Source organism: Engraulis encrasicolus, chromosome 10, assembly GCF_034702125.1.
Source record: "Engraulis encrasicolus isolate BLACKSEA-1 chromosome 10, IST_EnEncr_1.0, whole genome shotgun sequence".
Taxonomy (NCBI): Eukaryota; Metazoa; Chordata; class Actinopteri; order Clupeiformes; family Engraulidae; genus Engraulis; species Engraulis encrasicolus.
The window spans coordinates 50,303,735-50,314,142 of NC_085866.1; the positions used below are offsets into that span (position 1 = coordinate 50,303,735).

Here is a 10,408-nt window from a genome sequence, read left to right on the forward strand (position 1 = left end):
ATATAGGATCTTCTTTGGATGTTCTGTCATTGATGAAGTGTCACTGAGGAACTGAATTAGGAGCTTCTGAAACAGATGTACAGCAATTGTATCATGAATGTTGCAGTCTGAAATAACAACAAAACAGATTATTTTCCCATTTTCAACTGATCTTGGTAGTAGCATACAAATGGATGGATTGTGGCCTGCACTGGTTGTTCCAGTGAGATGATTGAATAGCATCTTGAATTACAAAACTATAGTTTTAAAAACGTTCCTGGTTCAAGGGAGTCAGTCAAGGATAATGTCAAGAACATCCATTGCCAGTTTGCCACAACAGAGATGTACCATCATGAAGCTGAGAACCTGTTTTAAAAGGTTTGAATCTGCAAGAACTATTCCAGGTACTCAAAAACTACACAGCTTCTGCCCATTGTCAATGGACACAGTGGAAGTTAGGCCATTTTGAGCATTCAGAGAAGGCAGAGTTGAAAGAGTGAGCTCAGTAAAGGAATGTGTTACATTTTCAAGCATCAAAGGGTATGTTGTAGCTGTATATGATGGCAACTGGTGGCTAGCATGTGCTGAGGAATGTATGCCGAGCACTGGAGAGGTGAAACTGAACTTCCTGCATCCTCATGGGCCATCTCCATCCTTCACTTTTCCCTTCAGACCAGATAGACTTGTCATGGATCATCAGGATGTGCTTCTGGTAGTGGAACCTGTAACTGCAACGGGACGTACTTATACATTATCTACAAAAGACACAGCTGTTGCTTCAAATGCACTGGTAGAGTACAAAATGAGAGTGTAGCCATTGATTATCTCTTTAAAGTACGGTAAAGGGAAGATGGCACAGGTACACAGAGAAGGAATGTTCAAACATTCACATATCATCATTTGGTGTGTATAAATGGACATCTGCCTTAGTTTCTGAAACCTGGGATCAAGGACACTGACCATTTTTGTTTTGTTTTTGTTTTGTCATGTGATGCTACTATGGTATTACCATATTATTAGTAAGTGGTCTGTATGACGCCATATTTGTGAGTCAAATTCTCTCTGAAATGAATAACAAACCGAACACCAGCATTTTAGGTGCTGCTCATGACATTGCCGGCTACGTTTGAACAAGGAACTGGCCATTTTAAAATATGAGTTTTTTAGATATTCAATTTTAAATTTTTCAATTTATCATAATTCATATTCTGAGAGTAGTTGTATTCCAAGGTGATTGTGTAATATGTAGAGCCAGAAAAGAGCTTTCAAACAACACCACAGGCATCTTTTTGTGACTAACACTGACTGATATATTCAAGGCTGAATGTATAGTGTCCTACCCTCACATGTGAACCTTTCCTAGTCTGTTTCTCCTTTAATATTAGTGTCAGATTCAAACCAATGCAGTTCTGTGGTGCTACCTTGCTACTGAAAAGGCACACCAAGTATGATTGAAATCCGGGTCGGTCGGGTCCCAAAGTGTCTGATTTCACGTGAAATGACCCAGACATAAACTGTACAAGTAAAGACAGATATCACAGAAAACCCGTAAGGCATCTGTTGTTTAGGGTTTCTGTCATTTTTGGTCTTGTTCAGACTATGTTCTTGGTGATTTGATGCTGTATACTGTTTGATACATCATGTTTGTACAGGGAGTGAACCTTGAGTAAGACTCTGTCATGTCATGCTTATTATGGCACTGCAAGCTTTCATAAAAAAGACTTGGCAATTGGATACTCTTTTTAAAAAACTCATACAAGGACAACCTCAAAGGTTACGTACATTCTCCTGATAAAAAGGTTAGGAAAGGTACAGGCATCAAATCATCTTAATGAAAAATTCACATTCATTGATCATCTGGCTGGACTGAAAAGGAGACCATCCATGAGACTCTATATGTGGGGGCATGCTTTGTTATTATTATGATATTACATGTCTGAGTATGAACTTAACTGTAAAAATGTCAAGGTTCCTCAAAGAACCTTTTGTTGGATGGTAGATGAACCCAAAAGGAACCCTCAACATTCTCTAAAGCAGTGGTTCTTAACTTCTTTTTTCTTAAAGCACCCCCTTACCTGTTCCAAAGACAAGGTATACACACTGAAAAAGTATTGAAGTGATTAATTACAATGATTCTTGCTTGAGACACAAATCAATATCTTAATGCCTCTACATAGGGACCAAAACATGTATTAATTTGGTTCTGATTTGGCCTAGTTATAATGTTTGCAAGCCCAGTTTTGGTCACAACCTCAACACAAACAAAATTCCGTGCACCCCCTGAAATCTCTGGCGCACCCCCAGGGGGTGCCCACACCTCAGGTTAGGAACCACTGCTCTAAAGGACCTGAAAGGTCTGGGAATACTCCAAGGAAGAGCACACTTCAGGGTTCTAAAAATAACCAGTTTGCCACATACAGTATAGGCACTGGTTACATGTGGATAAAAATAAAAACTCAATTGTGACAGGTGCGTTTCAGCACCCTAAATGTGATATTTTTGAAATGAGCATTTTTACAAGTAAACCGCTTCATAGCTTCCTTTTGCATTGTTTGGAGAACTTTTAGGGGTTCCTCTACATTACCAAGCTTAAGGTTCTCTGGGGAACTTTGAATTTTCACAGTGTATGAGATGAATTTATCATGATTAACCTCATAGCTTTTAATGTTAACTACATAATGTATAGCAGCATGTGGTTTTACAGAATTTGTATCTTTAATTTTCATTTTCACTTAGTACTGTTTAGTACAAGTACTTAGCTTAATATTCTTGTGTTCCTCCTATCCATTTCTTTCTCAGCCTCTCTGCCTTTGATTAGTTTTCCTTCTCCTCTTCATTCCTCCTGGTCTGAAACATTCACACCGTGGTGACAGAGAGCAGTGGGTTGTACACCTTCTGCCCATCCGCAGAGCGACTGCCATGGGCCAGCAGCTCCTGGATGGTGATCCAGTTGTCCAGAATCTTGCGGTTGCGTCTCTTCATGCTCTTCTTCTGGCTGAGCTCCAGGATGGAGGCCTGGTGTCCCCCAGGGCAGTCCTGTAGGCCCGCTCCACCTTTGCCACCCGTGGCCCCGCCAGCCTGTTCACAGTCCCTGCCTGCACTGTCACGTTCCCGCAGGAAGTCCAGCCGGCTCTGCATCATAAACTCGCGGCGGCGGCGGTACTCACGAGCGCGGAGCAGGTGCTGCTTGCGCTCCTCTTTGCTCCAGTAGCGGCCCATCTTCATCTCGCTCACCGCGTCGTCATCCGTTGTCATGCCGCTGCGCTCCTCGCTAATCTTCATGGCGCGGGCTTTCAGCAGGCGGTCGCGCACAGGGCGCTTGGCCACGTAACGCGAGCCATCACTGCGGATCTTCACCTTCCACTCCATGCGTGGTGGGGTTGGCGGTAGGGGCGGAGGCAAAGGTAGGGGTAAGATCATTGGATTAGCATTGTTAGCACTATTAGCAAGGCCAGCAGAGTTAGCATTAGCACAGTTAGCATTAGTAGAGTTCTCCACCGTAACAGGAGCAAGGTTCTCCTTGTCCCCCTTAATGGGGCTCAGCACTGCTCCAGCGGGCTCTTCGTCATACTCCCGGAGGGTTAGTCCCTCACTGGTGGAGGCCGAGCGCAACTGCATGCAGCTCTGGTAGCGCTGTGGCACCCGAGACTCACCGCGGCGCCTGGACAGGTAGGGACTGTTCTCTGCGCTACGCCCACCAGTCACAGTTACACCGTTAGCCTTGGGGGCCCTCCTGCCCTCGTCCGACCCCCTCCTCTGGCTGTGGCTCGCCCCACCTGCGCCCCTTCCGCTGCGGGACAGGGATCGCACCCTGGAGGAGGGGCTACTACCATTTTGGCTCTCACCCCGTTCATTGTCTTTCCTCCTGGTGCTGGGCGAGTAGGTGTGATTCATGTTCTGGCCTCCCCGTGTCTCCTGCTGATCCAATCGGTTCCGGTACCTGCCGTGAGTCTTAGCGGGCCGCAAGGTGGCTGAGGCGCTGGAGTCTCCTCCGTCTCCTCCGTGACCTCCGTGGGCGGATGCAGAGGGGGAGGGGAAACAGCCAGTGGCCAACGGGGTACTCCTGCAGCTCTCCCCACCTGTGTTGTAGGCGCTGGTGCTGTCCTTATCCGAGCGCTCTCTCTCAGGAACCTCGTTAATGTCCGACAGCTCGTGCCTCAAAGGTTCCATGTTTTGGGCCTGTGCACCTTTGGCCCCCTCCAGCCCTGCAGCATCACACTGCTCCTCCTCCTCCTCTTCCTCCTTGGGCCATGCTTTTAGGCAGCGCTCTCTCAGCTGCTGCATCTTCTGTGCTCGCAGCACGTTACGCCATTTGAACTCCAGGTGGCGCAGTTCCTCCTCCAGGAGGGCCAGCTCGTGGCGCATCAGGCTCTCGTTGCGGTTCATGTCCAGCGACGCCCCACCAGCCTCACCGACAACAAATCCCGCCTCCCCACCGTTAGCCCTGCCCAGCACATCTCCTCTGCCGAGCAGCAGCAAGGCATTGCCGTTCTTCTCGTAGTAGCAGCGGATCTCGAGGAGCTCTCGATAGCGCATGCACTCCTCCTCCGATAGGCCAGGCAGCAGCACGGAGGCCAGAGCGTCCACCACGTGATTGGTCGGCTCATGACCTATGACCCCTCCAGCCCCGCCCCCTCCTCCTCCTCCTCCCCCGTTAGCTTCCAGCCCCAGCAGCGAGTCGTTGCTGAAGTGCAGGTCCCGTGCTGACGACAGCAGCGGCGGGGGTGGGATGGCGTGGAACTTGCGCAGACTGCCCGGCGTGTTGGTGGCGTTGGTGGTGCATGCGCTGGTGGCGTCGTCGGCGAGCAGGTCGTGCTCCGAGGACTCGTCGTTGCGCGTGCTCTCGTCCGTGCGCCCCACGCCGCTGTCTAGCTCCTGGCTGTTGCTCAGCACGGCGTGCCACAGCAGGGCCTGAGACAGCGAGGGAGGGGTGTGAGGCTGTGGTGCCGGCGTCGCTGTGTTACCAAGGGAGCCTGGTGGTCCTCCAGCCCCGCGACCTCCTCCACCTCCAGCTCCACCTCCTCCTCTTCCTCCAGCTCCAACTCCTCCACCTCCGACCTCCCCTAGGAAGCAGGGCGCCCTCCTCTGGGCACCTCCATGATCACAGGGAGGGCTGGTGCGCAGGTGGATGGCATTGTCCAACACCTCGAGTCCAAGCTGAAGCTCCATCTCCAGCTCGTCCACGTCCAGCTGGTTCTCATTCTGCACAAGACAGAGAGAGAGAGAGAGAGAGAGAGAGAGAGAGAGAGAGAGAGAGAGAGAGAGAGAGAGAGAGAGAGAGAGAAATGAGAGTAGGTGGGATCAGGTCAACCTTCTTTTTTATAGAAGTTCTGTTTGGCTGTACTTTTATGCCTAGAAAAACAACAACAGAGTTGGAAATCAATAGACAGGAATCAATACGGTTGTTGTCTCATTGAGCGGGAAGTTGTCTGTTCACAGTATATGATGTGAATGCTGATGGTGCACAATGGTTGCAGGATTCATTCACAGACAATACAGACTACCTTGATTCTGCTTGCATGCAGCTGTACCTTCAGGGGGCAGTGTTGTACCAAGCTAGTCTGAGACCATGTGAGCGACTACATTCTCATCCTGTGAAAGCCAGGAACAAATACGCTCTCCCGACAGTCTGGATGTGGGATAAGAGTGTATTGTGTGTATTTGGCTGCTGTTGCAGGTCCAACTCCATCTGTGTTGGGGACAAAGGGTACCCCCAGGGCTCGGACCGCCTCCACCAATCAGACCAGACCGGACTGACCCAAAGACCCATATGCAGGACCACTGACAGCTTTTGCCAGGCCCAGGACAATGTCATTTGAGAGGTCCCCCATCCAATACATACAATGTAATAAGGACCCAATTTTGGGCCCCCCTCTCTCCCTGGGCCCCGGACAACTGACCACTCCCCTCCCTGTTGATTTCCTTGCCCATATGCCAGGCTGCCAGACACAGGCAGGCTGCCAGTGGCATACAACCCAGCATAAACAATGCAAACTATCATGAAATCGATATTTTCAAGGAACTGCTTTTTTGGTAGTCAGAAGAGGCTTACAATAGAGCTGGGTATTCCCATTGCAACTATAGTAGTGTCACAATCGTTATAAAATCATTTTCCTATCTTTTATTAACCTGTTTGTGAACCTGGTAGTCTACTCTACTGTACCATATATGTTTAATATTCTCATTGTACATGTTCAGTAATGTTAAGTTGCACTGCAATGAATATGTATTTTCAAAATGCATAGTAAATTGTTCCTTCTCTGTACTGCATATATTATTGAAAAAATATGCACTAGACTTGCAAATTTCATTCATGACTGGGAACACACTGTTTTAAATTTTAATGGAGATTCCTTGTAAATGTTTTTCAATTTGCCAGCGAATGTTGTTGGAGTTTGTCAGGTTTTACATCAAATAAATGGTGTTGAGATCTCCGTTATAGTGTAGACACTGTCAGGTTTGATCTTGTCCAATCGATATTCATGAACGGAAAAGCGAGTATCATTGATTGTTGTCTCATTTATTTTTGATTTAAGTGCTCTTGTAGTGTACGTCTATGCAGCGGCTGTGCATTCAGATAATTCTCTTAGTCTCACTTAGCACTCTCTCTGTCTCTCCCTCTGTCTCTCTCTCTCTTTCTTTCTCTCGTTCTCTGTCTCTCTCGGTCACTAACACACACACAAACGCGTATGCGTTGCACACACACATAAACAAACTGTACGTGCAAACACACGCACGCACACACACATACACGCGCACACACACACCGTATCTCTTTTATCATCCTCTCATCTGCTCTGCATCTGCTTCCGTATGTCTCCAGTCCCCATGTTCCTCTAGTCTATTGGCAGTCATGTAAGCCCCTAATCTCACAATCTCACTTCACAGATTTATTAATGCAACGCCTTCAAGCATTCACTCTCCATGTGTGTCTGTGGAATCTCTAACACCCCCCCCCCCCTTACCCTCACCCTGCCGCTTTCCAGTTCTTGTTCTCCTTCCCCTCTCGTCCTCCCCTTCGTCCTCTCTTCGTCCTCTTCTCTTCTCTTCTCTTCTCTTCTCTTCTCCTCCCCTCTCCTCTCCTCCCCTTCGTCCTTCTCTTCTCTTCTCTTCTCTTCTCTTCTCTTCTCTTCTCTTCTCTTCTCTTCTCTTCTCTTCTCTTCTCTTCTCTTCTCTTCTCTTCTCCCTTTTTGCTTTCTCCTCTACCCATTTTCCTCTCTTTCGTTTCACTTCTCCATCTCCTTCACAGTGCCCTATACCACCGCCTTCCTTTGTGTCTTTAGACAAGATTTTCCTTTGTTTGTGTGTGTGTATTTGTGTCTGTCTGTCTGTGTCTGAATATGGAAAAGGCGTGTGTGTCTGTGTCTGTGTCTGTGTCTGTGTCTGTGTCTGTGTCTGTGCTCCTGTACGATGTGTGTGCACACATGTATGTGTGTGTTGTGTTGTGCTGTGGTGAGTGTGTTGGGGTGCATTAACTGCTTAAGATAATGGCTCTACCTGCCCTCTGGCTTGTCTGCTAATGTGGTCAGCAGTTCCCTCTAGCCCTTGAGATGTGCCTTTGTTGCATACAGATTCCGTGTGTGTGTGTGTGTGTGTGTGTGTGTGTGTGTGTGTGTGTGTGTGTGTGTGTGTGTGTGTGTGTGTGTGTGTGTGTGTGTGTGTGTGTGTGTGTGTGTGTGTGTGTGTGTGTGTGTGTGTGTGTGTGTGTGTGTGTGTGTGAGTCTTCGTGTGTGTGTGTTTGTGAGTCCGCGTGTGTATGCGCGCATGTGTGTGTGTGTGCCTGCGTGCATGCATTGCATGTGTGTGTTTGTCTGCGCGTCTGTTTATCTGGCGGCCTATAGTCTGCCTGTGTGTGTCTGTGTATGAGTGTCTGTGTGTGTCTGTGTATGAGTGTCTGTGTGTGTCTGTGTATGAGTGTTGTGTGTGTGTGTCTGTGTGTGTCTGTGTATGAGTGTCTGTGTGTGTCTGTGTATGAGTGTCTGTGTGTGTTTGTGCACAACATCATAAGATAAGAAGATGCTGAGATTTGTATTCCCTCATCTCCATATCAACAGAATATTGAATATTATGGGCTATCCTGGGAGTGGGGAGTGCCACAGCTCTCTACAGGGCTGACCTTGAAGGGAACAAGGGAGTGACACACTTACGGTACAAATAGAAAAAAAGAGGTTTCCCCTCCCTACGCTACCCCGCCTTCATCTCTCCTCCCCCCCGCTCCCTCCATCCTGCTCCCCTTTCACTCCACAGTACAAAAAGGAAAGAGGTTTCCCCTCCCTCTGCTACCCTTCCTTCATCTCTCCCCCCTTCTATCCCTCCGTCTCGCTCCCTCTCTCCCCCTCTCTCCTTCCTTCCTCCTGTTCCCCATTCACTCCACATGCACCTCTCCCCAAATATCCTCTCATCTCTCTCTCTCTCTCTCTCTCTCTCTCTCTCTCTCTCTCTCTCTCTCTCTCTCTCTCTCTCTCTCTCTCTCTCTCTCTCTCTCTCTCTCTCTCTCTCTCTCTCTCTCTCCGCTTTTTCATTCCTCTCACCGTCCCTGTCTTCTTTTATGTGTCTAAATGAAAGAAGGGTAGTGGCATCGCAGCTCCGCACGTGGTCCAGGCCCAGACTACATACATGATGCCAAGCTGAGCTGAAGCTTGCACACAAAAATCTGAAACAGCTTCCCCCCACTGAGAGTTTTCCCATTTCAGCTACTTGATTTTTTTTTGCCTTCACAAACATTTCTAGGAAGTGAAACTTGTATGTATCAGTGGCAATATCCATAATGAAATGCGTGGAAGTGAGACAGACAGATGGAAGGTTTTTTTCTGTGTGTGACAAGATTAAGAAGCCTTCTGTGCTCATCAGTTGGCTGATGCTAAATTATGGCTGACAGAGGAGTAGGAAACGCAAATTCTCTTTCACACATACACGACATTGCACATTTTGAAAGCGATTCAATGTAAAATCCAGAGAAACGAGAAGCACTTTGAAGTGAGGTAAGGCTTACTCAATCAGACACATTAGCCGACACAGAGCTGATTTTATCACTTGTAGGTGCGCAGGATGAATTTTAATCAGTGGATCTTGACCACATCCGTATGATCGTATTCCAGCACTTTCTGCCAGAACAGAGGTGCGTCCTTTTTTATATTCAAGGTCTTGCAAATATTTTTCGTCTGAGAGCATCTCTTATCTTTGATTCAAACGTCCTTGATGTTTTCATCAAGTTAAGAATAACTCTTTGTCATGCAGTGGCTATCACTATGGTGGGTGGGGCAACCTCTTCCCATTCACTACTCTCTCAGTGCGTCTATCCGTGCGTATACAGTATGTGTGTATATGTCGCTGTGTCTGTTTGTGTGTATCTCCCTTTCGGTGTGTGTGCACATGTACGTGTGTGCTGCTGTGTTGTGCTGTGGCTGTTGCTGCTTACGTTACTTCTTCTACAGTTTATCAGAGACTTTGGAAAGTAAATATCCTGCCTAATATCTGTTCCAGCCGACTGAAGAAGCTGATCCCAAGGTACCATAGATCAACTGCTAAGAGAATACAGCTGTGTTGACAGCACCGGCAGAAACGGCAGAAATACCCGACAGGACTTTCAACTCATTTCAGTTTGTCACAGCCACTATGTGTATTACAGTATGTCGTGTTGGCTGACAACACCACTATGTTATTACTAGCTGAGTAGGGGCGTTGACAGCTTTGGCCGGGCCCAGGACAAAGTCATCTGAAAGAGCCCCCCCAGCCCCATAGATACAATGTAATGAGGACCCAATTCTGGCCCCCTCTCTCCGTGGGCCCCTAGACAACTGTCCCCTTTGTCCCCCCTTGTCGGCACCCCTGGTTGCCAGTACCTCTATGTCGGGCCGGGCCAGAAGCAGGGAGATGTTGGTGCTGTCCTCTCGGGTCAGGATAGCCACCGCCTCCTCCCGGTTCTGGACATCCATACCGTTTATCTGCAGAGACAAAACAACATTACTGAACATGCATAAAGAACATGCATAAAGAACATAGATCATCATGACTGTTTCTTTTTATTTTATTTTTTTTATTATTATTATTATTATTATTATTATTATTATTATTATGATGGTTATTTTTTTATTGCCTGTATTTGACAGGACAGTGAAGGTAGTGACAGGAAGCGAGTGGGCAGAGAGAGACGGGGAAGGATCAGCAAAAGACCCGAGCCGGGAGTCGAACCCAGGTTGGCCGCATAGCAAACAAGTGCCCTATCATTTGCGACACAGTAGGCCCCATTATATCATGACTGTTTCTATTGTATCACTCGACATTTGAAGACAATAGAATTTAGCGGTGCTGTTGCACAATGTTTTTCAGATACATACAGGCATGTTATTGAATCCTTACAATTGATTTAAAAAGATTACCATACAGAGATGCACCATATGTATGTTTTGATGAATGTTATCTCGTTTAA

The 10,408-nt window shown here is 47.4% G+C and overlaps 1 protein-coding gene across 1 annotated transcript in view; it reads right to left on the reverse strand.

The window, feature by feature from the left end:
• Nucleotides 1-2,727: 2,727 nt before the first annotated feature.
• The window catches only part of LOC134456306 (PDZ domain-containing protein 4-like), a 16,228-nt gene continuing 8,547 nt past the window's right edge, over nt 2,728-10,408 (reverse strand). The window contains 4 exon segments of the mRNA XM_063207676.1: nt 2,728-4,407; nt 4,462-4,976; nt 5,085-5,181; nt 9,822-9,923. Of these exon segments, the coding sequence (XP_063063746.1) occupies nt 2,836-4,407; nt 4,462-4,976; nt 5,085-5,181; nt 9,822-9,923 (2,286 nt within the window). The 3' untranslated portion in view covers nt 2,728-2,835.